The sequence below is a fragment of the Seriola dumerili genome, unplaced genomic scaffold (assembly GCF_002260705.1).
Source record: "Seriola dumerili isolate Sdu_G_001 unplaced genomic scaffold, Sdu_1.0 BDQW01000454.1, whole genome shotgun sequence".
NCBI lineage: Eukaryota > Metazoa > Chordata > Actinopteri > Carangiformes > Carangidae > Seriola > Seriola dumerili.
The window spans coordinates 516,572-542,724 of NW_019174709.1; the positions used below are offsets into that span (position 1 = coordinate 516,572).

General features: G+C 43.7%; 1 protein-coding gene across 1 annotated transcript; it reads left to right on the forward strand.

Annotated features, from left to right (window-relative positions):
* Positions 1 to 25,712, forward strand: arfgef2 (ADP ribosylation factor guanine nucleotide exchange factor 2). Its single transcript, XM_022762912.1, has 39 exons — positions 1 to 387; positions 2,293 to 2,323; positions 2,843 to 2,964; positions 4,358 to 4,506; positions 6,222 to 6,401; positions 7,133 to 7,442; positions 7,564 to 7,716; positions 7,840 to 7,967; positions 9,432 to 9,565; positions 10,177 to 10,411; positions 10,572 to 10,671; positions 11,367 to 11,506; positions 11,691 to 11,799; positions 11,892 to 12,081; positions 12,235 to 12,346; positions 12,441 to 12,646; positions 12,744 to 12,828; positions 14,002 to 14,176; positions 14,274 to 14,422; positions 14,520 to 14,648; positions 14,778 to 14,936; positions 15,269 to 15,416; positions 15,548 to 15,644; positions 15,771 to 15,811; positions 15,910 to 16,079; positions 16,772 to 16,923; positions 17,102 to 17,274; positions 17,459 to 17,619; positions 17,771 to 17,901; positions 18,654 to 18,783; positions 18,949 to 19,084; positions 19,657 to 19,795; positions 20,021 to 20,078; positions 20,264 to 20,372; positions 20,484 to 20,623; positions 20,726 to 20,903; positions 21,664 to 21,802; positions 22,942 to 23,059; positions 23,940 to 25,712. Exons 1-39 carry the CDS (start codon positions 192 to 194, stop codon positions 24,102 to 24,104), a joined length of 5,577 nt encoding a protein of 1,858 aa, XP_022618633.1. The 5' UTR covers positions 1 to 191; the 3' UTR covers positions 24,105 to 25,712.
* Positions 25,713 to 26,153: the final 441 nt, after the last annotated feature.

Consider the following 26,153-nt stretch of genomic DNA (forward strand, 5'->3'; position numbering starts at 1 on the left):
GTCAAAACCCAGACAGCTGAGAATCACGTGACATGACGTGTAACCAGCATGGCGGCGCTGAGCTGAGATAGCAACTCCACTGGACTGACACCGATAGCCTGGCTTTCGTTAGCTTTTCCTTGTCACCTGCTCGTTCGCAGGGCCAGGCCGAAGATGACGGCCTGAGAGAGGAGCGGTAACAAGACTGAGAGATGCAGCAACAACAACAACAGCGGCCACCGCAGCAGCAGCAGCAGCAGCAGCAGCAGCACTACTCGCAGTCGAAGGCAGAAAACAGTAAAACCAAGAGCATGTTTCTGTCCAGGGCGCTGGAGAAAATCCTCTCGGATAAGGAGGTGAAGAGGAGCCAGCACAGCCAGCTGCGCAAAGCCTGTCAGGTGGCGCTCGGTAAGTGGGTTTGTTTTGAATGCTGGTTTGCGGAGCCCCGTTGTTTTATGCGGCGCTTCACTGACACATTTCGGGTCGTGTCTGGCTTGTTGGAGAGACAGGGGAGAGCTACCCAGTTAGCTAACGATAGCGTTAGCATCTAAATGGCCTCCATCGTCTTTTCAGCTGTCCGTTTTGACGTTCACAGGTAGCGTTAGCGAAATGTGTTTTGGCACCACTCACACCGTTAATGTTTATTACGAAATGCTAACATCCTGCCTCCACAACAACATCATCACTGCCAACGGCGGCAGGTACACAAGCTAATTAAGTAGCTGTCGTTAGCTAGTCAGGTTAGTGCTAGGTTAGCTAGCTAAACAGACCAATCCCTGTGTTGTACGTAGCACTGTCACCCAGCCAGACAGCCCGGTCCTGCTCTGCACCCACACACACACACACACACACACAGGGTATCTAACTCCAGGATACTCTGACGTCCTTGCTTTTCCATTCAACACAGTCCCGGATAGTGTTACACACACCAGGCTCTCCACTTCATTGTGGTATTGCTGTTTATATTTCAGCTCAGACTGCCCTGCCCATTTGTGTGCACCCACCTCCTTGTCATAGTGCTGTGGTGGATGCTATAAGCTATAAGAGTGACAGCTGTCAGTAGCCTGTATTGTTGTTCTGCTGTCTTTTAAAAACACTTGTCAAATAGTGGTCTGATAACCTGTTCAGGTGAATTTAGTAGTTGGTGCTTCGGTGTGATATTTTTGCACAGTGCCTCTCTCTCACTTTTAATGCAGGTGATTGAGAAATTGACAAACAAGAGGTTGTGGCTTGCTAAAGTATTAAGGCACAGTTAAGCTGTTGAACCACAGGACCAACTGCAAAGAAATAACTGTCACTGAGAGGTGGGCAAACAGGTTGGTGTGTTTGATCTGCTCTGTATGCTCTTTGTCCCTGTCTGCCAGTGACACTCTCTCATTATTCATGATACCTCTACAACACAACACTCATTTTCCAATCCTCACACGACTAATGTGGACTACTTTGTGCTTATCTCATTGTCATACTCACTGGCTGTCTGGTATTTTGGTAAAGTCTGTGCAGGCTTCAGGAATATCTAATTTCCCCCACTGCCACTAACTTGTTGTGGTAGATAGTTGGATAGCCGTGGATTGCAGGCCTTTTCACGATTGGTTAGGCATGCAGTAGAAAGAGTTTTTTTCAGTGAATACCTTTCTATATTTAGGTCTGGTGCTGATTTATACACCATGGAGAAAAGAATTAGGTTCACATTTTTATTACATTAAATCTCTGGTCATAAATTTTCTGATGGTTACTTAAAGTCTATCATCACTATAACAGTGATCATGACATTTCTGTGAATATTGCATAAGCTAATTTCCTCTTTGTTGCGTGTGATAGTGGGAGTTTATGAAAGTGGAGTCTAGTAGTTTTCGCTCCCATATTGTGTGTGAATCCGATTGATTTGGTTGGTCACATCTGGCTCAATGCACACCATTACTCACTGTGTAGCCAAGGTGTGTAGCTAGGAAGTGTATGTATAGATCGATGTGAGATGAAAAATTATGGAGAAAGGGGAATTGATTTAGGAGAATAGTTTTAGATGGCATAACAGATGGGAAAGGTAGAGGAGATCTGATCCGAAGGAGGCTGCTCAGTTGAACCAAATTTGATTAGCAATAAAACACAGGGGCATGCTCAGTACACAACAGGATAGTTTGACTAGAGAAACAATTGTCTAACAACTAAAACAACATGTCTAACTGTTGTCAGATTTGTGATTGGCCCATTAACTCCCAGATTTAGAGTCAAATCGTGTTACACTGCTGCGAGCTGCAAGGGTGCAAAGTTCAAACTTCAATAACCTATAATCTCCTGTGTTTCCCTTCATAGATGAAATCAAGGCAGAGCTTGAAAAACAAAAGTAAGTATTGTCATGCGCACACCCTTTGAATGAATGAATGAATGCATAGCATTAGATTCAAGCTTTTTTGTCCCCTCTCTTGTGACGTGCGGCAAGAAGCTGAGGTAAAATTTGCCCTGAAGCAGTCTGCAGTAAACTCCGGCTGCTCTCTGAGATTTGCGAATAAGGTGATTTGCTGCTTTTATAACTGCTACTTTGGAGTATATCAGCAGCTCTTCAAACAGCCTGCAGGTAATATGTCTGCTGCTATAGGCAGGCTGTCATCTTAACAATATGCCATTATGCTTTTCTGAGGTTTCAAAGTAAAACTTCAGTGCTCTGTAAAATTCTACACCATGAAAGTAAAAATGTAAAATGAAATATTTCACACAGCACTTGATTTATTAACATCCTCCATTAGATTTGCCATTAAGTTTCAATAGGAGCTTCTGTGTTTTTTTTTTTCCCCAGTGTTTTATAGAAAGCTGCTCTCATTGTAGTTTTTCCAATTCACTCAGCTGTTTGCTCTCGTCCCTGCAGGGATGGATCAGTGGTCCCACCCAGAGCCAACTACATCGAGGCTGACAAATATGTGCTGCCCTTCGAGTTGGCCTGTCAGTCAAAGTCCCCCCGGATAGTGAGCACCTCTTTGGACTGTCTTCACTACCCCACAAACACACACACACACACACACACACACACACATGCTTTCTGTTAAATACACTCAACAGCTTCTGTTTTCTCTGTGACTATTGCACTTTCTCACAGCAGGTTTATTTTTGGTTGTATTACCCACCTGGAGGTGAAGGGGGGCGGGGTGAGAAATCTTGCTACACCTGCTTCACACGTCAGACATCACCCTAGAACAATGGCTTTACATTCCAAACATACACACACACACACACACACACACACACACACACACACACACCACGTACACAAACGCAAACAGACACCATCCTTTATATGTTTTAATAGCCTATTGTAGCAGCTACACTTGTAAGGTCACATTGGTTACAGGTGCATTCAGTCTGCTATTGATGGAAAGAAAACTGAATCTCGGGGAAACACACACAAACATTAACAAACTGTCTTTTTGTTTTTACATCTCATCTGTTGTTTGTGTTATTTTTTGAACTCTTAATTGCCTCATTTTACTTACTGCTACAATTTGTAGTCTTGNAACTATCTCGGGGGAACACACACACACACACACACACACACACACACACACACACACACACACAAACATTAACAAACTGTCTTTTTGTTTTTACATCTCATCCGTTGTTTGTGTTATTTCATTTTTTGAACTCTTAATTGCCTCATTTTACTTACTGCTACAATTTGTAGTCTTGTAATGTTTTAATCATGATTTAAAATATCTTGTAAATGTGTTAAGAAAGTTGCCGTGTAAATATAGCTTATTATTTTATTATTAGTATATTATTAATAGAGTACTCCACCATCATAGAGTACTACTACGAGCCCATGAAAACAGTATCGTGTGTTTTGTGAGCTTAACCCTGATTTTTGCTCAGGATTGGAGAATGTACTTTATTTATTAGAAAGTCTGTGTTATAAACTGGGGGCAGGGGTTTTACAGTATCAGGTGGGAAGGGTTTAAAATGAATTGTATTATGAGTTTGAGTTGCATCATGGGAAATGTAGGATCCAGTGTTTTGGGGGTTGGATCTATACTTGAGACTAAAAATGAGGATATCCCAGGGTCTGTGTTTTTCGAATTTGACAATTCTTTTTTTGAATCCGTCTCAGTTCCTCTTCTGTGGCATAAAAGTGCAAAACAATGTTTCTGCCTGTTCATACGCTCAGTTTTAATCTAATGAAACCTAAGTAACTCCTGTAGACATATAACAATTAAACATGACTTTCTTCTTTTCTTACATTCTCACGTTTTCAAAGCCGCGGCTCAAACAAACCCTGAACTCACACACACACACACACACACACACACACACACACACACCTCAAAACAGACAGAATCAAACACGCACAGTGAAGTCTGCTCTAACCTGTGCGCTGTTTCTCTACTGTAGAAGCTGATTGCGTACGGCCACATCACAGGCAATGCCCCTGACAGCAGAACCCCGGGAAAAAGGCTGATCGACCGGCTGGTGGAAACCATCTGCAACTGCTTCCAGGGCCCGCAGACTGACGAGGGAGTCCAGCTACAGATCATCAAGGTATGCCCAGTGGCTCTCTGTACATCTGGCAGCCTTCACACCCTCCAGCTGTTAGTGGCGTTGTTTATTTGAGACCCAGTTAGGTCGGACGCCTAATCCAATCCCAACGCCCCCCCCCCTAAAGCCCTGAGCCCTCACAGACTTAATTGACGTCTGGTAAGTAATTGAGTGTGAAGGGCTGCAAGGGCTCAATATGGTATAAAGAGGAATTGGAGAGCATTTTATGACATATTGTGTTACCTTGACGACGCATGTTGCGTACAGTTGTGGGTTTGGGGCTTTAGATTTGACTTTTTTTCCCTCCCGTCGCTCCCTGTTTATAAACAAAAAAATACTGTTCGATCAGATCTGATGAAAGTACATTTGGAATTTATCATCATGCCATCATAGAAGAGATAACTGCACACAGTTCTGGATCATCAGTGACCTATGTATTTATACTGACTTATAAACTTCTTTTTTGTTCCCTTCATGCTTGATTATTAACCGTTCTTCTTTCTTTATTCTTTTTTTCCGTTTCATGGCGGTTCTTTACCATTTTTTTTAAAAACTTTTTTTTTGCACTTCTGGGCATCGCCTGGTAACCGCCTTTACCCTGTGTTAAACATCACAACACTATGAACTGTGGGTAATTCCTTCAGGCAAAGTCTGCAGAAATTGGGACTTATAGAAAGCGTGCATAAAGGGCCCTAAATGTCTGCGAGAGAGCCCTCATGCACTTGTTGATTTCACAGTGGAACAGCCCGCTGAGCCCTCATGCACTTACCGGGAACGTGAGTCTGTCAGGGTGGACATTGGGATTGGGCCCAAGGGGCAGGACTGGGACACTTTAGTCCTCCCTAGTTTCAGTCATGGTTGACCGTCGTGGAGAAAAGCAGTGTCTTAGTTTTATCTGTTCTTAAGTGAGGAGTTTAGATAAATTATAATTTTGAATATGTAAATAAAACTACATACATTTTCGCCTTCGCCCATGACTTTGTGTGTCTTAATCACATTGTCAGCAACTTAAGTTCGTCATTTAATATTTGATTCCTACGATCACATAACATTTATGTCTTTAAATTAAAGTAGATTCTGTGAGGAAGCCATGTTTGCTTCCCAACCAACATTTCTGTGATTGTGTCCAGACTCATGCAACCAGTGAATTTCTTCTTGCTGACATCCTTCACTTAGTGAATCTAGAAAAGCTTCAGGGGGTTAATTTCACACCTCCTCACAGCTGCTGCATATTGAAGTTTCTTCATAGTTAATGAAATACACATCCTGGTTGTGCTGTTAAGGGCAAAGTCTTGCCTGCAGGAAGCACACAGTATTATCACTGTTGACAGAAGATTTATAGGACGGATTATAAACATCAGGTTGGCTTACATTCACCACTGAAGGACGCGTGAATGTCAGTGCAGTTGATTTACACTGACTAATACAAATGAGTTTTGAACACAAAGTGATATTTAAATGAGTCTGCCTTGCAGGTATTATTATAATCACTTTGTTTTCTTTCATTTGAAAATGCTAATTATCTTTTTCACTGACATTAAAATGAGTTTAATTGTGCACCATACATGCGGTAACAGAGTTACAAATATATGTCTGCGGCTTGAACGTGCCCCAGAAGTAGGGAAGTCAAGTGGTGATTCAGCAGGTGCAGCGGCTGCATCTTCTTCACAAGAACATCCTGTGTGATAACTCTTGACTTCCTATTTCTCTGCGTCCAGGCGCTGCTGACTGCAGTGACCTCCCCGCACATAGAGATCCACGAGGGCACGGTGCTGCTCACCGTCAGGACCTGCTACAACATCTACCTGGCCAGCCGCAACCTCATCAACCAGACGACGGCCAAGGCCACACTCACACAGATGCTCAACGTCATCTTCACACGCATGGAGAACCAGGCTGTTAGTTTAGCTTTTTATTCTTTGCTGCAGCAGAATAGGACTAATATAGATTTGAAGTTTTGATGCAAGTGATCACAAAAAATACATTTTCTGTTAAGCAATATAGTTGAAAAGAGATGTTATTTACTGCACAACAACATGAGGAAAAGGCGAAGCTCTGACTATGACTAAATGCTTTATGCTGTGTATGTGAATGTCACTGGCTCTTTAAACCACCTACGATAGTAATGTTTGCCAGGAAAACATTGTAAAGCCAGGACACTTCCAGGATTTGAACCACTTGTACAACGTCTGCATGTAGTTGGTGACACACATATTAAACACTTAGCCTTAGGCAGCAGCCAGTCACAGTCATTAGCCTGTGTTCATCATTTAATATCAGCTGCAGAGACGAAGACTTGCAGCCAAAAACCTTCTGTGACTATGATGCATTTTCAGCCACAACCTCAGCACAACATTATGACTAATGCTATGATACATGAGTGTCATTTTCAACCTACAGTGGAAAACTGACTAACCTTGCTATTTTTAGCAAAATGAATAAAATGCATGCTAACACATTACTCACTAGGTAGCTAGCTATAAACATTAAATAACGTCAAGCTTTAGGTTTACATGGCTGCTAAAGTAAGTTCTACCTGACTGGTCTGAGGAAGAGCCAAACAGTTGATTTCCCTTGTGTAAAACAATCCCTCTTCATGACTCCTCTTCTTCTCCTCCTGCCTCCACAGGCTCTGGAGGCTCAGGAGCAGGAGAAGGACCGGCTGCGACTGCCCCAACAGAACCCGTCTCCAGTCCCAGGTAATCGGAGGTCCGGCTCCCCCTGGTCTGACAGGACGCCCACCCCGGATCCCCAGAGCTCCCCGTCCCCGGCAGCCAGTACTCCAGACCTCACCACCACCAACACCAGCTCCACACCCCCACCGCCAGCTCCTGACGTGGACCAGGACCAACCGCCAGACACAACATCAATCAATGGAGAACCTGAGGGCGGCAACGCTCCGATGAATGGAGGAGAAGAGCCGGTCACACCATCAAGTGGTATGTTCAAGCTTTCAGTTTAAATGTCAGGTTCCGACTCTTTGTATTTGTTTTGTGTGTGGAGGTGTAACTGCGGATTGAGCAGCTTTGATGTTTAATCTTCATCCCTCTTCATATTCAGTTTTTGAAGATGAGGGTGCAGAGACGCCTCCTACAGCGTCACAGCTCGCTGAGGAGGGGAGCAAACCAGAGAGCAATCAAAACCCAGCAGAGTCAGCGACGACTGAAGGAGAGGAGGCAGAGCAGCAGCCGACACAGACACACAGTGCAACAGGTCAGAACTCAGCTGTTTTAGTTAGCTTCTCTTTGTTCTGCTATATGTCAACACACTTGTCAACGACAGTGTTTTTCTTTCGTGGTTGTGACCTGAAAATGTCCGTTCTGGCCTCTGCTGCAGCAGGTGAGCATCCAGCCCACCCTGGCACTGAGCACACAGAGGTGGCTCCCCCCAGAGTGGCAACAGAGGGCCAGCAGATGAACGGCATCATTGAGGACCGCTCCTCTGTTTCCTCCACAGATATGCTGGTGAGCAGTGTTGATAACATTAGCTTTTTAAACAGTAGCGTGCTGAGAAAAAGTATTTATTTACATCTTAGTTTTAAAGACGCAAACTGAGAGTCATGTAGAGAGATTGTTTTATACAAGGGAATTCAAGTGTTTGACTCTTCCTCAGACAAATCAGGTAGAACTTACTTTAACGTATAAACGCATGTGTTGTGCAATAAGTTTAAGCCTGGCATCCACACTACTCCAGAGACTTTTGGTCACTGCACATGACCAGGTTACGTGACTGGTCAGGTGATATTCCTTTTCAGGCATGTTAATGTGGATTATCTCTGATACGGAGCTAAAAGGCTTGCCTGGATGGAGATCGTTTTCATTTTAAAACAGCGTTTTAAATAGTATTAGTGTGAATGTAGCCTTAATGTGGGGAGCTGCTAAACAGGAGTAATAATAATTGGTGGCAAAGTAATAATATAGAGAAGAATATTACATATCCAAAACATCAATTGAAAAATGACCTTCTGTCCGTCCACAGGAACATTAATATAATATTTACACTGGTCTGTGTTCTGTGTGCAGACTGTTCACCTATAAACCCTGGGTTTTGCTTATATTGTTGAAAATAAATCTTGGTGTTGCGACCACAAAATGAAAAATAACTCACTCTCTACATGGGAACAGAAGAGGTGATGAAAACAAATGCTCTGCTTAGAGAAAGCTGCTGATTATATGGGGCAGTCACACGAAACAGGATGGGCATCTGACATTATTTGAAACATAACACATTAATTATGACACGTTGAATAAAGCAACACAGAGTAAGAAGACCCTCGGCTCTTGTCCAGGTTAGATTTCCTGTGTTGTTTAACACTCACCTGAATCATACCGATCATGTCGTTTATCCTTAGCTGCTCTAATCATTTCCGTTGACTAAGTTTCAGATTAAAGTTAAGGGAGTTTCATTGAGGATTTGTTTTATTCTTGTATGTTGTAAACACTTGTGCGTGTTTTGAGCATGAAAGCTGTCAGACGTTTCGCACATGTCTGACATGCCCAGAAAGCTTATTTCTTTGTGTAGAAATGTTTAACCTCTTAGATTTTTATCAAGAAAAAACTGAGAATCGGCGTTCAGTCCCTCCCATCAGTCATACTGAGCAGAGGAGCCAAGGCTCAAGCTGAAGATTTGTAATGGTCAGAGAGAGTGCCAACTCCACTTGTGTGAATATGATGGAAAGGTAGTGAAATGCATTGCTGCTTTAAAGGGAGCATGTTTACCCTGCTGGTGAGATTATTGAGTTACACAGACAGAGAGAGTAACTCTTGACTCTTGCCTCAGGTCGTAAGGACACATCTGGAGCTCTGCCACAAACCTCCATCAGTATGGAGGTGTCCTGACACAGAAACAGTTTTCAGGCTTGACAGTTCAGAGGTCTTGCTCTCAGATGTGTTTCATAGAGTGAGACTGACTTTCTTCATCTGTCTCAGGATGCTGAGGCCCTGCAGGGACCCCACAACGCAGCCCGGTTCTCTCACATCCTGCAGAAAGACGCTTTCCTGGTGTTCCGCTCGCTGTGCAAACTCTCCATGAAGCCGCTCGCTGATGGACCTCCAGACCCGAAGTGAGTGTTTTATTTAATTGCATATGACAATCCCTACCACTGCACAGTAACTTGCATAACCAGCTAATGTCTATGTTATGTCAGGTTGTCACACTTCCTTTTACATCATAGGATGATGTAACACAGAACGTAAATCCTGAATCATCAACACTCCTGCTTTGAAACACCTATGGTCTTTTACTTCTTTTCGTCATGCTACAGTTTGCCAAGATAAATATTGCTGCCTTCAGCTAATGCACACTGCTTCATCTCAGTCTCTACAGGTTCATTTGCCCTTTTCCATCCCAGTGTGCCCCTGTCATCTCTGGTTACTGTAACATTAGACCCTGGGCCAGCCACAGTGAATAGGCCAGAGTAAACTGAGCCAAGGAACGAGCTCACAGAGAAATCAGTCTGGCCTAGATATCACACTGAAACACCATTATACCCAAGTATTGTTTGTTCTCCTCAACTCAGAGTAAACTGTGGAACACTATTTATAGAGAGGACATCACACAGGAATCTCTACTGAGCATGCTGCTATACATGCCTCTTTAACGTCTCTGTGGGTTGATTTGTATTTACACTTGAGGCAGTATAACTGATGCCGATATAATTCCTCTCCTCTGCAGGTCCCATGAGTTGCGGTCCAAGATTGTCTCCCTGCAGCTGCTGCTCTCTGTGCTGCAGGGCGCCGGACCAGTGTTTCGCACTCATGAGATGTTTGTCAACGCCATCAAACAGTATTTGTGCGTGGCGCTCTCCAAAAACGGTGTCTCCTCTGTGCCTGAGGTGTTCGAGCTCTCCCTGGCTATCTTCCTCACCCTGCTCTCACACTTCAAGGTCCACCTGAAGATGCAGATTGAGGTACAGAACCCAGACAGTACAGACCAGCGTCACCCGTGTTGGTCTGGCGAATCTTAGACCGAACAGGATGTTACTTGAACATATAGGTGGTAGAACTCGTTTGGTTGAAATATCCAACTTATCTCCTGACATTTATCTCCTTTTGTTTACCTTGCCTCAGGTGTTTTTTCGGGAGATTTTTCTGACCATCCTGGAGACGTCGACCAGCTCCTTTGAGCACAAGTGGATGGTTATCCAGACGCTAACACGTATCTGTGCAGGTACCAATCCGCTGATACAAGTTTTCCACTTGAACTAAAACAAAAAAGGAGAATCAAACTTACACAATCACAGACATGGAATACATGTGTGTGTTATAGTGATGGCTTATGCCAGTCAGACATCAGTGACTTCAATGTTGATGTTACAGCTTTATTTAGACGTGACAGGATATTTACATAAAGACAGGAGATGATGCGTATTGTGTTCCAGTGATCGTAATAAGGCAGAACAATATAAGTTTTAATCTGTCTGGCTTTTTACGTTAATCTGACTGTATAATTAGATTCAGACTTGTGCTGTGTCAGAAACATTTCCTCTGACTGCGGAAGGTGCAGGTGACAGGAACATAGCCAATAAATAGAAATGTCTGAGAGCATTCATGTATCATCCTGCCTTATTATCTTTTCACCTGGTGCCACCTCAGAGTGATCCTGCTGCTGCTGCTGTTATTATTATTTTTTAACCCAAAAGTCTTGAAATAAGTTTGATTGTTGCATGGTCACGTTTTCGTAAAGGTGGCACACAGTTTGAGCTGCCTTTTAAATTCTTATCAAGAAAACCGTGAGTGCTGCAAGTCCAGTCATTAGTTTTAAATACGGATCACTACAACCAAAAGTGTATTGTCACCCTGTTGTATGTCATTAAAAAATAAATGTAGTTTATTTAATTTTAGTAACACATTCCTCTCCCTCAGATGCTCAGTGCGTGGTCGACATCTATGTGAATTACGACTGTGACTTGAATGCTGCGAACATCTTTGAGCGCCTCGTCAACGACCTGTCCAAGATCGCTCAGGGCAGGAGTGGTCAGGAGCTGGGGATGACTCTTCTGCAGGTACACACTCAGTATCCAGGATTCACTGTGATGCTTATTGTAAGGATCAGACATTCACTAAATACATAATTAAATCATAAGTACGTACTTGTAATGTGGTCAGTGGTGAGGCAAGACCCTTCTGGTTTTGTGTGAGTGTATGTGGCTGTGTAAATTAACTTGTGTGGTTCTATAAAATCCACAGGAGCTGAGTCTGCGTAAAAAGGGTTTAGAGTGTCTGGTTTCCATCCTCAAATGTATGGTGGAGTGGAGCAAAGACATGTACGTCAATCCAAACCTTCAGGCTAACCTGGGTAAGCGTGTAGTGGACAGTGAATATCTGAGCAATGCACCGGAGATTTGAAGATCTAAACATGTAATCGTTGTGTGTTTGCTTCGTTTGCAGGCCAGGAGCATCCGTCTGACAGCGAGGGAGGAGAGCTGAAGCTCCCGGAGCAGCTGATCGGACGTCGGGACAGCATCAGCTCGCTGGACTCCACCGTCTCCTCCAGCATCCCAGTTTCCCAGGCCGACCACCCGGAGCAGTACGAGGTCATCAAGCAGCAGAAGGACATCATTGAGCACGGCATCGAACTGTGAGCCCTTTTGTCTCAGCCTGGTTTGGATTTACATCAGGATTAGTTAGGATCAGCCTTTATTGATGGAATGATCCCAGAGTGTGGAAGATTTGCACTTTTATACTTGTTTAGAGAAGATGAGCATGGATCTGTCTCTCCCTTCTTACTTAGCTTCAACAAGAAGCCCAAACGAGGCATCCAGTACCTACAGGACCAGGGCATGCTGGGTACAACAGCTGAGGACATCGCCCAGTTCCTACACCAGGAGGACAGACTGGACACGGTGAGGGTCAATCCACACAGCACTTTACTCTCAAGCACCAAACAGGTTAAATCAGGTTAGTAATGCTCCAACCACTTTGTGTCTGCGTCCACAGACCCAGGTGGGAGAGTTCCTCGGCGAGAACATCAAGTTCAACAAAGAGGTGATGTACTGCTACGTGGACCAGCTGGACTTCTGTGGGCGGGACTTTGTCTCGGCACTCAGGGCGTTCCTGGAAGGCTTCAGGCTGCCCGGCGAGGCCCAGAAGATCGACAGGCTGATGGAGAAGTTTGCTGCTCGATACCTGGAGTGTAACCAGGGGTAAGGCTTCACCTTTACTGGTAATAATGAATTAATACTTCTCAAACTGACCAGTATGTTTTCTAACTGTTGCCCTGATGTGTGTCTTCTTCTGCAGACAGACTCTGTTCGCCAGTGCAGACACTGCCTACGTGCTGGCGTACTCCATCATTATGCTCACCACAGACCTGCACAGCCCTCAGGTGAGAGCTGTGGATTGTTTTATGTCCCATCACTATCATCACCATATCATCTTATGTGGGCCATTGTATCAAGGAGGAGGCAATTCTGTGGAGAATTTATTAAGCGTTTGCAGACCTTGTTTAGACAGTAAAGATGTTGTTATTTACTATTGATTTTAAGATTCGACTTATGGCTTTTAAAGCACTTCATGGCCCCAGGCTAAATTTCTGAATGAATCGCCCCTTATCAACTTGCATGAAGTCTGAGGTTTGTTGTTCCTATGTCAGGATGTAAGACTAGAGGGGACAGAGCTTCAGGGCACCGCAACTCTGGAACAACCTGTCCAAAATGCAAAGCTACATTAGTAGTGAGAGTGTGTTGTTTCAGGTACCAGGAAGTTTGAGTAACAAATTCACGAGCTTTAAAGCCTGTCAGATGCCAGCAGTTTTTAACACTCTGGGACAGGATTCTACCATTCAAGAAAGTTATCAGCGAAGGTAAAATAAGATAAACAGGAAAAATACACCACAAAATAATCTACCGCGATATTTGTGCTCGCGTGTTTTTGGCCACAGCAGCTCCTTGTCAGAGGAGCAGCTGTGTCATGCAGCTTTTTTGCTGGACAACCTTGTGTTTGTTTTATGGCGCGCTCTGTGTTAGCAGCCCCACTGTGTCAGTAGCTGCTCAGGCCTCTATCTGTCTCCACGCTGCCCTGTACTAATAGCTGCTGCACCTGATTTATCACTGCTGACACACGACTGTGACAGAGGAAACTGCGTCTCAAATTTAAAGTCTGGGAAAAGCAGGTGTGAAATATTTCACCCTGTGTGACACACACACACACACACACACAGACTTTAGACAGGGAAGTACAGCAAGAGAGAGAGATGGGAATACGGCATCAGGCAATGAAACACAGTAGTGTCAGCAGTGAGGGATATCACACAACACTCTCCCTGTTCCCCTCAGTGGCTTCCTGCTTGATTATGTTCTTTTTCCTGACTTTTAATGGCTCAACATGTCCAGTCCGGCACAATATAACACCCAGTAATGCTAGACAAACTTATGCGTGATTGTTAATTCACACATACGCAATGCTCGAATAGCTTGACAAGAAATGTTTTTCCGTTGTGTCCCAATTCCCTCCCTTTCTATAAATCACTCCAACTCTCTCTCAATTTTGTTGAAAATAGGTGAAAAATAAGATGACGAAAGAGCAGTACATCAAGATGAACCGCGGTATTAACGACAGTAAGGATCTGCCCGAAGAGTATCTGTCTTCTATATACGATGAGATCGCAGGGAAGAAGATCGCCATGAAGGAGAGCAAAGAGTTTTCAATCACCCCAAAGTCCACCAAGCAGAGTGAGTACTTTTATTTTGTCAACTAAAACCTTTTTCTGACACTATTTGCTGAAAAACGCATTCATGTCGTGTGTCCAACCCACCCGCCACACAGGTTGTTGGGCCAGCGAGAAGCAGCGGCGCCTGCTGTACAACATGGAGATGGAGCAGATGGCGAAGACCGCTAAAGCTCTAATGGAGGCCGTCAGCCACGCACAGGCGCCCTTCTTCAGCGCGACACACCTGGAGCATGTCAGGCCCATGTTCAAAGTATGTTGTCAGAGAAACTTTTAAGTCTTAGTTCTCAAAGTGTAGAAAAAGCCCTGAAGCAGGACTAAGGCCAGTGGTTCCAATGTCTGTGTTGCAGTTGGCGTGGACCCCCTTGCTGGCAGCGTTCAGTGTGGGGCTGCAGGACTGTGACGACCCAGAGGTGGCATCACTGTGTCTGGAGGGCATTCGATGTGCCATCAGGATCGCCTGCATCTTCAACATGCAGGTCTGCTGACGTTTGACACACAGAATGAGCCTGATTTTTGTAAAACAGCTGCTGCGCTTGAACACGCCTTATGTTACATGCGACATCAGTGTTATCAGACTGTGTTGTATCTGGCCTGTTTGTCTGCAGCTGGAGCGAGATGCGTACGTCCAGGCCTTGGCCAGGTTCACCCTGCTGACAGCCAGTTCCAGCATCACGGAGATGAAGCAGAAGAACATCGACACCATCAAGACCCTGATCACTGTGGCCCACACGGACGGAAACTACCTGGGCAACTCCTGGCACGAGGTGAAAATAAAGTTTTATAGAATCTCAAACATCACTTCCTTTCTAATTCTAATTTCTAATACTCTCGAATACCTTATTTCAAGCAGTGGCCACTCTACTTGGATCTTGTTTATCAAATGTGAGCAGGAAGTCACTCCTAAGTGCCCAAATAATGATCAGAGTGAAGCATTTATTTGGTCTTACTTTTAAGACCAGGAGTAAAATAATTTAATCAACTTTCTTGGGATCGGAAATGGTTGGTGTTTCACAGCTTAAACATTAAAAGTGCTAATTTATGATCACTGCTAAGAGGATATTTGTCATATAAACTGGTTTCTGTCTGTGTGTTGTAGATCCTGAGGTGCATCAGTCAGCTGGAGCTTGCCCAGTTGATCGGCACAGGGGTGAAAACACGCTACATCTCAGGGGTGGTCCGGGACAGGGAGGCCGGCATCAAGGGCTTGCCCTCGGGCACAGAGGAGTTCATGCCCCTGGGGCTGGGTAGGACACATTCACACAATTATTCCCAACACAGTTATACACAACTATTTCCAATTTAGCCCCGGACACAAGATGTCCGGCATTAACTCTAAAGAATGAAACAGCATTAAAGCATGTGTTTGGTGTTGCAGGTAACCTGGTGGGAAGTCAGGACAAGAGGCAGATGGCTCATATCCAGGAGTCAGTGGGAGAGACCAGCTCTCAGAGTGTGGTGGTAGCTGTGGACAGGTCAGAGGAAACACTCATGAGGGTGCCCAGACACAGAACAGTAATAGAATAAATGAGCAATAAATGTCCTTTAATGATGAGTGATATGTTCCCAACAAACACTAAAGCTGCTTCTTATATTCGCAGGATCTTCACTGGCTCCACCAGACTAGATGGAAATGCAATCGGTGAGTGTGTCATTCTTCGCTCTCACACACGGTATCTCTGTGCATCTTAAAGAGCGGGAGAAGTCATTCACGGCGTTGCTGTGTTTCATTGTTTCCAGTGGACTTTGTGCGGTGGTTGTGTGCGGTGTCTATGGACGAGCTGGCCTCAGCACACCAGCCCAGGATGTTCAGCTTGCAAAAGATTGTGGAAATTTCCTATTATAACATGAACCGCATCAGGCTGCAGTGGTCTCGAATCTGGCAGGTCATAGGAGACCACTTCAACAAGGTCAGTGGACCAGAGTTTTAAAAAATGGATCACGTGAAAATCCTTCATGAGCTACATTCCTCATGTGTTTTAATAAGGAGTGGTGTGCCGTTGTGATAAGGTGTTCTTTTAGTAGGTCCCCCTGCTACTCTGTGCACTTTAATTTACCTAAGTAGAACCTTTTCTTGGGCCTGAAGTTGTTATATTTATGTCATAGTCTGCATTTAAGTATCATTCAGCTCTTTGCTTCAGTTTTATCTCCTGCAACCTTGCTGTTTTGCTTCAGTCTCACTTCTTTCATCAGTGTTGTTATCAGCAGCAGCAGCAGGCGGCTGTTTTCAGCGAAAGAGCTCTGATAAACACACTGTACCCTACCTGCCCAGCACCACACAGCAGGCAGGCAAAGTTAGCCACAAGCCAGTGAAAACAGCAGAGCATTTAGTGGCTAAAGAGGCAGATATTTTCCCCAGTAGCTGGCGACAAAAACAAAAGCTAAACGGAGACCGAACATTCGACATACCTTCACCAGGGGGCCAGAAACACGATTCCTTATGCATGCTTATGTTGCTCTATAACCACTAGATGTCTGAATTATGTTGGTGTTATGTTTACAGCTTGTTGTGGTGCCGCTAGGTGGCTAAAAAAAAACAAGGTTTGTAGAGTGAATTGAATTTATAGCTGAGCTCCACCGATGGCTTGTGTGTCTCTTACAGGTCGGCTGTAACCCCAATGAGGATGTAGCCATATTTGCTGTGGACTCTCTGAGACAGCTCTCCATGAAGTTCTTGGAGAAAGGAGAACTGGCCAATTTCCGCTTCCAGAAAGATTTCCTCAGGCCGTTTGAGCACATCATGAAGAAGAACAGGTAGATGATATTGAATTATTGGTGGGTAAGACGAGAGATTTGTTCTTTCTTAGTACATAAGTAATGGATTCTTAGAGAAACACATTAACAGGGTCATCGGAGTAAGAATGGTTGGGACAAACTTGTTCAGTAAAATATTGAATGCTGCGTACGTTAAAGTGGAATTTGATGTTAACAGGTCCCCCACTATCAGAGACATGGTGATCAGGTGTGTGGCTCAGATGGTAAACTCCCAAGCGGCCAACATCCGTTCTGGTTGGAAGAACATCTTCTCAGTGTTTCACCAGGCAGCGTCCGACCATGATGAGACAATAGTGGAGCTGGCCTTCCAGACCACTGGGCACATCGTCAGTGAGTATGACTGCAGCTGTTTCCTAGTGGCAAAAACCAAGTAAATGACGTTATGATGTGTCAAACTGATCAGGGCACAGTGAGACAGTTCCTCGATCCTGGAAAACTCCTGAACCAACCAAACAACATATCGAACCAGCAGTTTTCTTACTTTCTTTCCTTCTTTTCATCGCTCTCTCCTCAGTGAACACTTTCCAGCAGCACTTTGCAGCTGCTATAGATTCGTTTCAAGATGCCGTGAAGTGCTTGTCAGAGTTTGTGTGCAACGCAGCTTTTCCTGACACCAGCATGGAGGCCATCAGACTCATCCGACACTGTGCTAAATACGTCTCAGACAGGCCACAGGTAGGAACAGCAGACCTGCGAGAATGTTCAATACAAAGGCAATTGTGTTAGAAAATAATGGCTTTTATTTATCATTTTCCAAATTGCACCATGTGGTTTCTTGATGATGTAATACACCTTGTGACTTCCTGTCTGGCTGGCTCCTTTCCAGGCTCTGAGGGAATACACCAGTGACGACATGAACGTTGCCCCGGGCGATCGGGTGTGGGTTCGCGGCTGGTTTCCCATTCTGTTTGAGCTTTCTTGTATCATCAACCGCTGCAAGCTGGATGTCCGGACCAGGTAGAAACTCAGCTCAGTGTGGCGTGTATCTCAAACTGTTATTTCACTGTGGTTTCAGTAATTAGCACACTGTTACAGTAGCTACACCTTCGAGCTGCAGTGACGTGTCCTCAAGGACTTCTTGTTTCCCCAAGTGGTTATATGTGCATTTATGTAGAAATGAATCATGACTGGGTAAAACCACTGAAAGTTAACATAACTTATTTCATGATAACATGAGAAATTGCCAAGCCTTGCATTGTGCACTTAAACAGTTGGTGTAGCAGCAGCACCATTGCTCCGTGTGTTTCTACACAGGAGGCGTTCAGGGCACAGTACTCACTGTTGAGCAGGTCACCTGCATCGGGGAAGCACTCCATGCCCAATACACAGTCACTGTAGTAACACTTCAGGCCACATTTACAGGCATGTAGTCTGACTAAAACTCCAGCCGTTACGCAGCCTGTGTGTATTATACCCACACTCATCTCTAATACGCTCAAACATCTGTTAATAGTCTGATGTCTGGCCATTTAGGCATTTATACAGATGACCTGCCAGCAAATACTATTTTCAGTGTTTAACCAAGCATGAAGTGTAATAAAATTAACTAAAATCTAGCATCATATCACTTAAAAAAGAGGAGGCAGGATTAAAGCATCTCACTTGTACTGTCGTCTTAATGATCTCATATCGTGCCTGCTCTCTTCTTGTTGGCAGCAGAGCTGTAATGCAACAAGTCTGATGCCTCTCTCTCTCTTTGCCTCTGACAGAGGTCTCACTGTCATGTTTGAGATCATGAAGAGTTATGGCCGCACCTTCGAGAAGCACTGGTGGCACGACCTCTTCAGAATCGTGTTCCGCATCTTTGACAACATGAAGCTCCCCGAGCAGCAGACAGAGGTCAGGGGTCACTGGTTGTTTGTGTTTTGACAAGCCACTTGAATATTTGAAGGATATCCCCCTCTGTGATTTGGAGAGGCAGGAGATGTGTTTACACATACAGAATGAAAAAGTTGAGGAGTTTTTTTAAAAACCTTGCTCCTTTTTCCTTTGTCTTGCTTCCAGAAAACCGAGTGGATGACGACAACGTGTAACCATGCACTGTACGCCATCTGTGACGTGTTCACCCAGTTTTATGAGCCCCTCAGTGAGATCCTGCTGGTTGACATTTTCACACAGCTACAGTGGTGTGTCAGGCAAGGTGGGTGTTCAGATGCAATGCAAATCATGCTCCTAAAGCAGAGAGGTAACACCTGATATGCTTTATCAGATTTTACAAACCAGATATCTTGGTACTGTAGGGACATGATTAAGGAGTTTATAGTGGTGTGGAGGCGGGCTGAGTCATTGGTTACAGTTACATGGGTCAGCCTGAGGTTTTTTCGTGGGCTGATTCTAGTTGTCCCAGCCCAGATTCTAAATAATAAAGTTAGATGATGTTGCCTGATACGTAGGAGAATAAAGAAAATGAAATATAAATCTGTGACGAGAAAAAGAGAAAAAGTTAGAACTCTCATAAAAAATTCTAAATCATTAAAACTAAACAACAAAAGAAAAAATATATAGCCCCGCCCCCCCCCCCCCAAGAAGAAGATGTTTTCCTCTTGAACTGTGCCCTGAAAAATGAATAGTGAAGTTATGAAAAATAAAGCAGTCCACTTGCATCACAGTGTCTCGTTCTAAACGATCAGTAACTGTAACAGACCTCGTGAACCTCCCTGAAGTTCAGTGTTTGTTTGTAGCAGCTGTGAAGTCATTACCTTTCTCCTACAGACAACGAGCAGCTGGCGAGGTCGGGAACCAACTGTCTGGAGAACCTGGTGATTCTGAACGGGGAGAAGTTCAGCCCCGAGGTCTGGAAAATCACCTGCTCCTGTATGCTGGAGATCTTCCAAAACACCAGCCCTCACACGTGAGTCCCCAACAAGGAACTTCACCGAGCCAGACACCGGGCTCGACCCAGTTTCAGTTAAAGCTGCGTGAAATTCATTCAGTTATTTGATTCATTGTAGGCACATTTAACCGTTTGTAAGACAGAACACGCAGTAGAGTTAATGGGAGTTACGGCTGATGTATTTAAGTTACTGTGTTTTAATGATGATTCCCAATCTGCCATTTTGTTTGCTTTTCACATTAGTTTGTTGACATGGCGACCGGCTGGACAGGATGAAGAAACTGCTGATGGAAAACATTTTGTAAGAAAATAAATGAATTCACTCACAGACTAAACAACAATTATGTACAACAGCAGCTGTGCAGATGCTTCATACTTGGACTGGAACATGATAAACTGCTTCCAGCCATTGAAAGGAATGTTTATATTTATATTTCCACTGTATCAGAAGTGTGATGCTGTGAATGTGGATGGTGTTTCTGTCAGGATGCTGATTTTGACACTCAGTCCCAGAGCAGCTACGACAGAGCTCTGTCCGAGAGAGGACACAGCCAGATGTCCAGCGATGACACCTGGAAGGGCAAGTCCAATGCTAGTGAGTACACAGCATGTACAAGCATACGCACATAAAATCTGAAAAACGGTAATAGAAAAAACAAAACAAAAAAACGTTTTATCACGTATTTGTGCTCATATCTCTACGCAGGAGTTTCAGACCAGAAGTTGTTTGCTGGGTTGCTGATTAAATGTGTGGTACAGCTTGAGCTAATCCAGACCATAGACAACATCGTCTTCTACCCGGCAACCAGCAAGAAGGAGGATGCTGAGAACATGGCTGCTGCACAGGTAGATCACAACAGCTAGTGTCAGGTTTTATTTCAACATCAAAAGGGATTGTAAATGTTGAACCGTTATCGCTAAAGTTGTCTTGAATTTTCCTTCCATCAGCGAGATGCTCTGGAGGAGTCGGAGGCTGAGGGAGGCGAGCTGGGTCCAGATCAGGGTATGTACAGACACATGACTTCTGCACATCTCTTCAAACTACTGGACTGTCTGCTGGAGTCACACACCTTCGCCAAGGACTTCAACTCCAACAACGAACAAAGGACAGCACTCTGGAGGGCAGGTAAATAGAAAGGGAAAGTCCTCTAGTTAGTTATTTCACTACATAAAATTGTATCCAGGTTATGTCATGCCTTGAAAGGTCTTTATGAAGGCATCGTGTGTTCTCCTAGTTCTACGAGGAAATGTAAAATCTGAATTCAGAGTAACTGTATCACAAAAACTCAGCACAATACTGTGTCATTTCCTGGACTGACCTGGAAAACTTTCAATTGTTGGTTGACCTCTCTGCTGAGAGGATGTTTTCTTTATGCTGTTAGTGTTCAGCCCAGTCACAGAGGATAATCTCAGAGGTCTAACGTGTTTAGATTTGCATTATGACACAGAAAAAGTTGTTATTCTTACTAGAAACCATCTTATTGACGACATAATTTGCACAAAAGTGCTTCTGGGGGCATTTTTTTAACAGTAGAGCGATGGCAAGAAATAGGCCAAACCCAAACCAGGGGAGTTGTGCTTCTTGATCGCTGCTTCAAACACCTGCCAACTAGTCCATCAAATGTTGTGGCATTTCTTGCTTTGATTTGATTGATGAGGGGAGATAGAGGGTTATAATATAGGATAAGCTAGTCCTTTATTAGTCTCACAGTGGGAAAATGTGCAGTGTTACAGCAGCAAAGTGAATGATGATGTGTAACAAAGGTCCCTGACCAGAATAAAACCAGGGACATTGCAGCTACACAATATGTGTCTCAACCATTAGGCCCTGTGTTGTTGTTGTTGTTGTTGTTTTTAAACATAATCATATCTCTCTTTGCCATCAGGGTTTAAAGGGAAATCTAAGCCCAACTTGTTGAAGCAGGAAACCAGCAGTCTCGCCTGCAGCCTGAGGATCTTGTTCAGGATGTACTCTGACCCTCAGCTGCAGAACTCGTGGCCTGACATCCAGACACGCCTGCTGCTGTAAGTACAACATACGACGTGGTCACCAAGTCTTTCACACAGTTAAAATGGCCAGCGTTTCATTAAAATTGGTGATGAAAATGTCCCATAAAAATACAAATCCAACAGAAGATGAATCTGACTTTCAGTACTTTGATTTTCAAAGACAACAATCTTCTAAAATGGGTTACAAATTGATATTTTGAATTTTAAAAAAGCCTATACCCTAAAACAACTGGGCACTGTAGTTTTTTATCAAACATTACTCAAACAGGAGAAAATTGTGTATTTTTATTGGGGACAATTACAACAGCAGGACAGTGTATATGAGTCAAAATAAACTACTGTGCCCATGTTTATTGTAACTAATGTGTTTTCAATAGTTTTGGAGAAAAGAAAAGAATAAGATCCAGCTTTGGCTGCACAACACTGAGTATGTAACAGTGTGATCTATTCATTGTTGGTTTTGGAGGTTTGTTAATAGTAAGAAAAATATAGAATACTGCCAGACCTATCCTGTACAAATGCAATTTTTTTAGAAATTTAATAAACAGAAAACACATTGTAAAAAAAAAAAAAAAACAGCTGATGGTCGTGTTATCAGAGTTCATCTCATCTACCTGAGAATATTGCCAACATGTTATTGCTTAGTTAAAAATTAAACCGTAGATAAATAAGCACCAACTGTGTCATTTGCAGAAAGTGCAGCACTGACGTTTGTTCCATGTTGAGTGAGCTGTGTTTTGACACATGGATCCTACTTCATTATGTATTTATGAATTTTACACCGTGTGTGTAGAATATACTGGCATGTTAGAGCTTGGTACAAATCACCTTGCCGTGGTGTTCGCTGAGCAGCTGCACTGGAGCCGCTGACTCATGTATTAGATCACGATTATGTAGAGTGGGGTCCAGAAGTCTGAGACCACTTTCTGAACGGGGAAGTGGTCTCAGACTTTTAGACCCCACTGTATGTGTGGTGTTAATCATTAAGTTGTTGGTGCTTTAGTTCAGGATGTGCGGCCTCAGCCTGCTCTTCAATTTTAATAATAATAGTAGTCGTCATGGAGACCAACTACTTCTGCGTATACAGTGTTTGATATGCATCAGTATTGTGTCGGTCTCCATCCCCTGCCTGTGTGTTGTGTCGTCTCTCTCAGGGTGTGTAGTGAAGCTCTGGCCTACTTCATCAGTCTGACCTCAGAGAGCCACAGAGAGGCTTGGAACAGCCTGCTCATGCTGCTGCTCACCAGGACGCTACGGCTGCCCGATGACAAGGCAGGAACACACACACACACGCAGATGAACACATAGGGGGTTTACTTACAACTACATGTTAATCAGAAGTAGGACAGGACAAGACGGGGATGCTTCAGAACTCAAACCTGTATTCGCAAACATTATGGAGGATCAGAAATTAAAGACAGGATTGGAGCAAACATATCATTATTAGTTAAAAATTAGGAGAATCAAAACTATATGTGCTAGTCAGGTTGGCTCTTTATATTGTTTTGTTTTTGTGATTATTTTGTATTCTGTGAGCTGTCACCCATGAATCATGCACTCTGTGTGAGTCCATGATTCATGGGTGACTCATGGCAGCCTGTGACTCTGGGTTTATTTCCAGGGCATTTCAGGCCAAAGCTATAGCAGTTTTCGGTTAGAAAACAACCCAGCATGCAGCATGAAGTGGTAGGAAATGTTGGTGTCATGCTGCCAGCTTTAGAAGAAAATGCCAAAACACCACACAAACCACTGCATCAACAAAAATTGTAACAGTATTGTTAAAGTGGACTGGCCGGCACCACTCTCTTGTGCAACGCCTGTTGTGAGTTTTGGGAAAGTCTTAGTGCTAGAAATTGTGTTTATTTGCTTGAATGTAATTTCATAATTCAATGAAATTGCCATGAAAAGCAGAAAAATACTGTGAAATCATACATCAGTGAGGACAGAAATGGCCTGTGCACACAGTTAAACTCCCTGCTGTGAACTCTGTGTCCTCCCAGCTGTGCCCGCACGTCCCAGAGCAGCCGCCCTACCTCTTTCTGCATCCTAAATAATTTCAGATACTCTGCTTAACATCTTTTTGGGGTTAAAGCACATACATATGTCACTTTGCTGCTAATTTACCCTTTCTCACCCTCTCCCACTTTTCCAGTTCAAGCCCCACGCTTCCTGCTACTACCCCCATCTGTGTGAAATGATGCAGTTCGACCTGATCCCTGAGCTGCGGGCCGTCCTCAGACGTTTCTTCCTGCGCATCGGCTCCGTCTTCCACATCGCCGCTCCCGAGGGGGCGCCTGCCCGGACTCCTGCATCCTAGATTGGGTGGGTGCAGGAAAAGGTGGAGGGGACGGATGGACAAACGGCGATGATGGTGGATGTAACGCATTAAAAAAGACGTTCGCCCCCTCTCTTAGACTGGAACAGATTACAGAGGGGCTACAATGTGAGGAGGAAGATGACAAAGACTGTAGCTTTTCTCTCAGTTCAGGACTCTGCATTAAAGTGTTCAGCTTTTCTACTACTGCACTCAGCTTGTAGAGAAGTCTTCACCCTGTCCTTCCTCCCTTCTTTTCTCTCGGGGATGAACAGCACTGTGACCAGCGCTCTCTGCTGACTGTTGTCATTCATCATCCCCCCCGACTCATCTCAAAGTGTAATGACTAGAAAAGAACTGTAAACAAATAATTTATTGATATTGTTGCAAACCCTGTACCTGATTTTTTTTTAATACATAACGAAAAAAAAAATATCTACATGCTCAAAGCAATTGAACTATACCATTGAATTTGATGAACCTTATATTTGCCCTATTTGCGAAAATCTCTTTGGCCACCTGTGCCTGTTAGAAAATGATGACACCATCAGTGTCGCCCTTATTGTGAGTTTGGTGATCTAATCAAAATATGTTGTAATATCTGAACCCTTATGTATCAATACCCATCCCAAAGCTTTGTTTGTCACTTTTAATGTTTATGTTATCTCTTATTGTTTGTGTGTTATTCGGAAATGGGCTGCTGCCGTTGTTGGAGAGACTGAAACTCGCAGGTGCATTTGACAACAATCTGCATCTCTTACAACACTATCAAAGATCTAATGCAGCTTTGTTTGGGACGTCTTTGCTCTGTGACACAACCGTCCTGTCATCTTTATCATTCTTGCCTGTCATTGACATTTTACTACTTATTTATTTTGCTCATTTTCTTTAATTTGTTTTATGATTTTTTTTTTTTTTTTTCAGGATAATTGCTGGTTTACAATTTAAGGTTGGTTGAAAGACTGGCTGCTTCCCTCTGTCATGCATTCCTTCATGTGTTGACCCACTAAGCCTTACACTGAAGGACTTACCATGGAGTCAGCTCCTCCTGGCTTTAGAATTACAGCTGGCTCATAAAACCTTCCACTAACCCATCAATTAGCACTATAAGGTGACACAGTGGTTGTTTGTTTCCCCAAACGCTTTTGCACATCTTTTGCAGACATATATTAACATCACCCAGCGGACCAACTTTCTCTGGATGGTTGGAGTGCCCATCAGTGTTGTGTCAGATTCAACAGTAGAGTTCAGCCACAGAAGGATTTAGGACCGGAGCAAAACCAAAGCTCCAATCTGCAGAGACACTGGAATCTCTGCATCCTGGATCCTTTGTAGTTTATTCCATGCCTTTTTTAAAGAAGGATGTATGTAATTATTTAAAGTGCATTTAAATATTTTTTGAGAAGCATTCCTTCCCTCGCAACTATGGATGTCTACTTTTCTTCCCTAAAGCTAGGGAATATATAAATATATATATACAGTGAATGAAAAAAAGCAGACTGTAAAGTTTTCAATGTAAGATACATAGAAATGAAAGTGCTATACGGTTCTATACATAATATTGTGATGTAATCTTCCAAGCATTTGGTGAAGTAATCAATAAACCTGAATTCTGATCCACTCCAGTGACTATTGATTCAGTTTTAAAGTGAACATTTTGACTTGTCAAACACAGGCGCTACAAATAACATTAATAACTGCTGCAGTGAAGGTTTTCCAGTACCAGGCCTGTGGCGATGTACGTGCTTCCTGGTCATTAATGTCACCAGTTACATCTGAACTTCTCCTCAAGTGAAAATGTGAGTTGCTCGAGGGCACTATAGCCAGTTTTTAGCCCTGCATATTTGCTGATGCCAGGTTTCAATCTGGGTTACAGTCTCTTTAACCATATGTCTACCTCACTGACTCTCATATCTGTGTTTAAAATAAGCCATTTAGTTTCAGAGATGGAAATGTGGATGATGGATTTCCAGCGTGTCTACATAAAGATGCCCAGAGAGTGGCACTGTGTGCAAACTGGTAGCCGTCCTGACGCGCGCTAGATTTTGGGGT

Coding starts and splice junctions, on each gene's coding strand:
- arfgef2 (XM_022762912.1), top strand. CDS start 192: ATGCAGCAACAACAACAACAGCGGCCACCGCAGCAGCAGCAGCAGCAG. Junction 12,829..14,001: donor CAGACCTGCACAGCCCTCAG/GTGAGAGCTGTG, acceptor TGTTGAAAATAG/GTGAAAAATAAGATGACGAA. Junction 15,417..15,547: donor GTTCATGCCCCTGGGGCTGG/GTAGGACACATT, acceptor TTGGTGTTGCAG/GTAACCTGGTGGGAAGTCAG.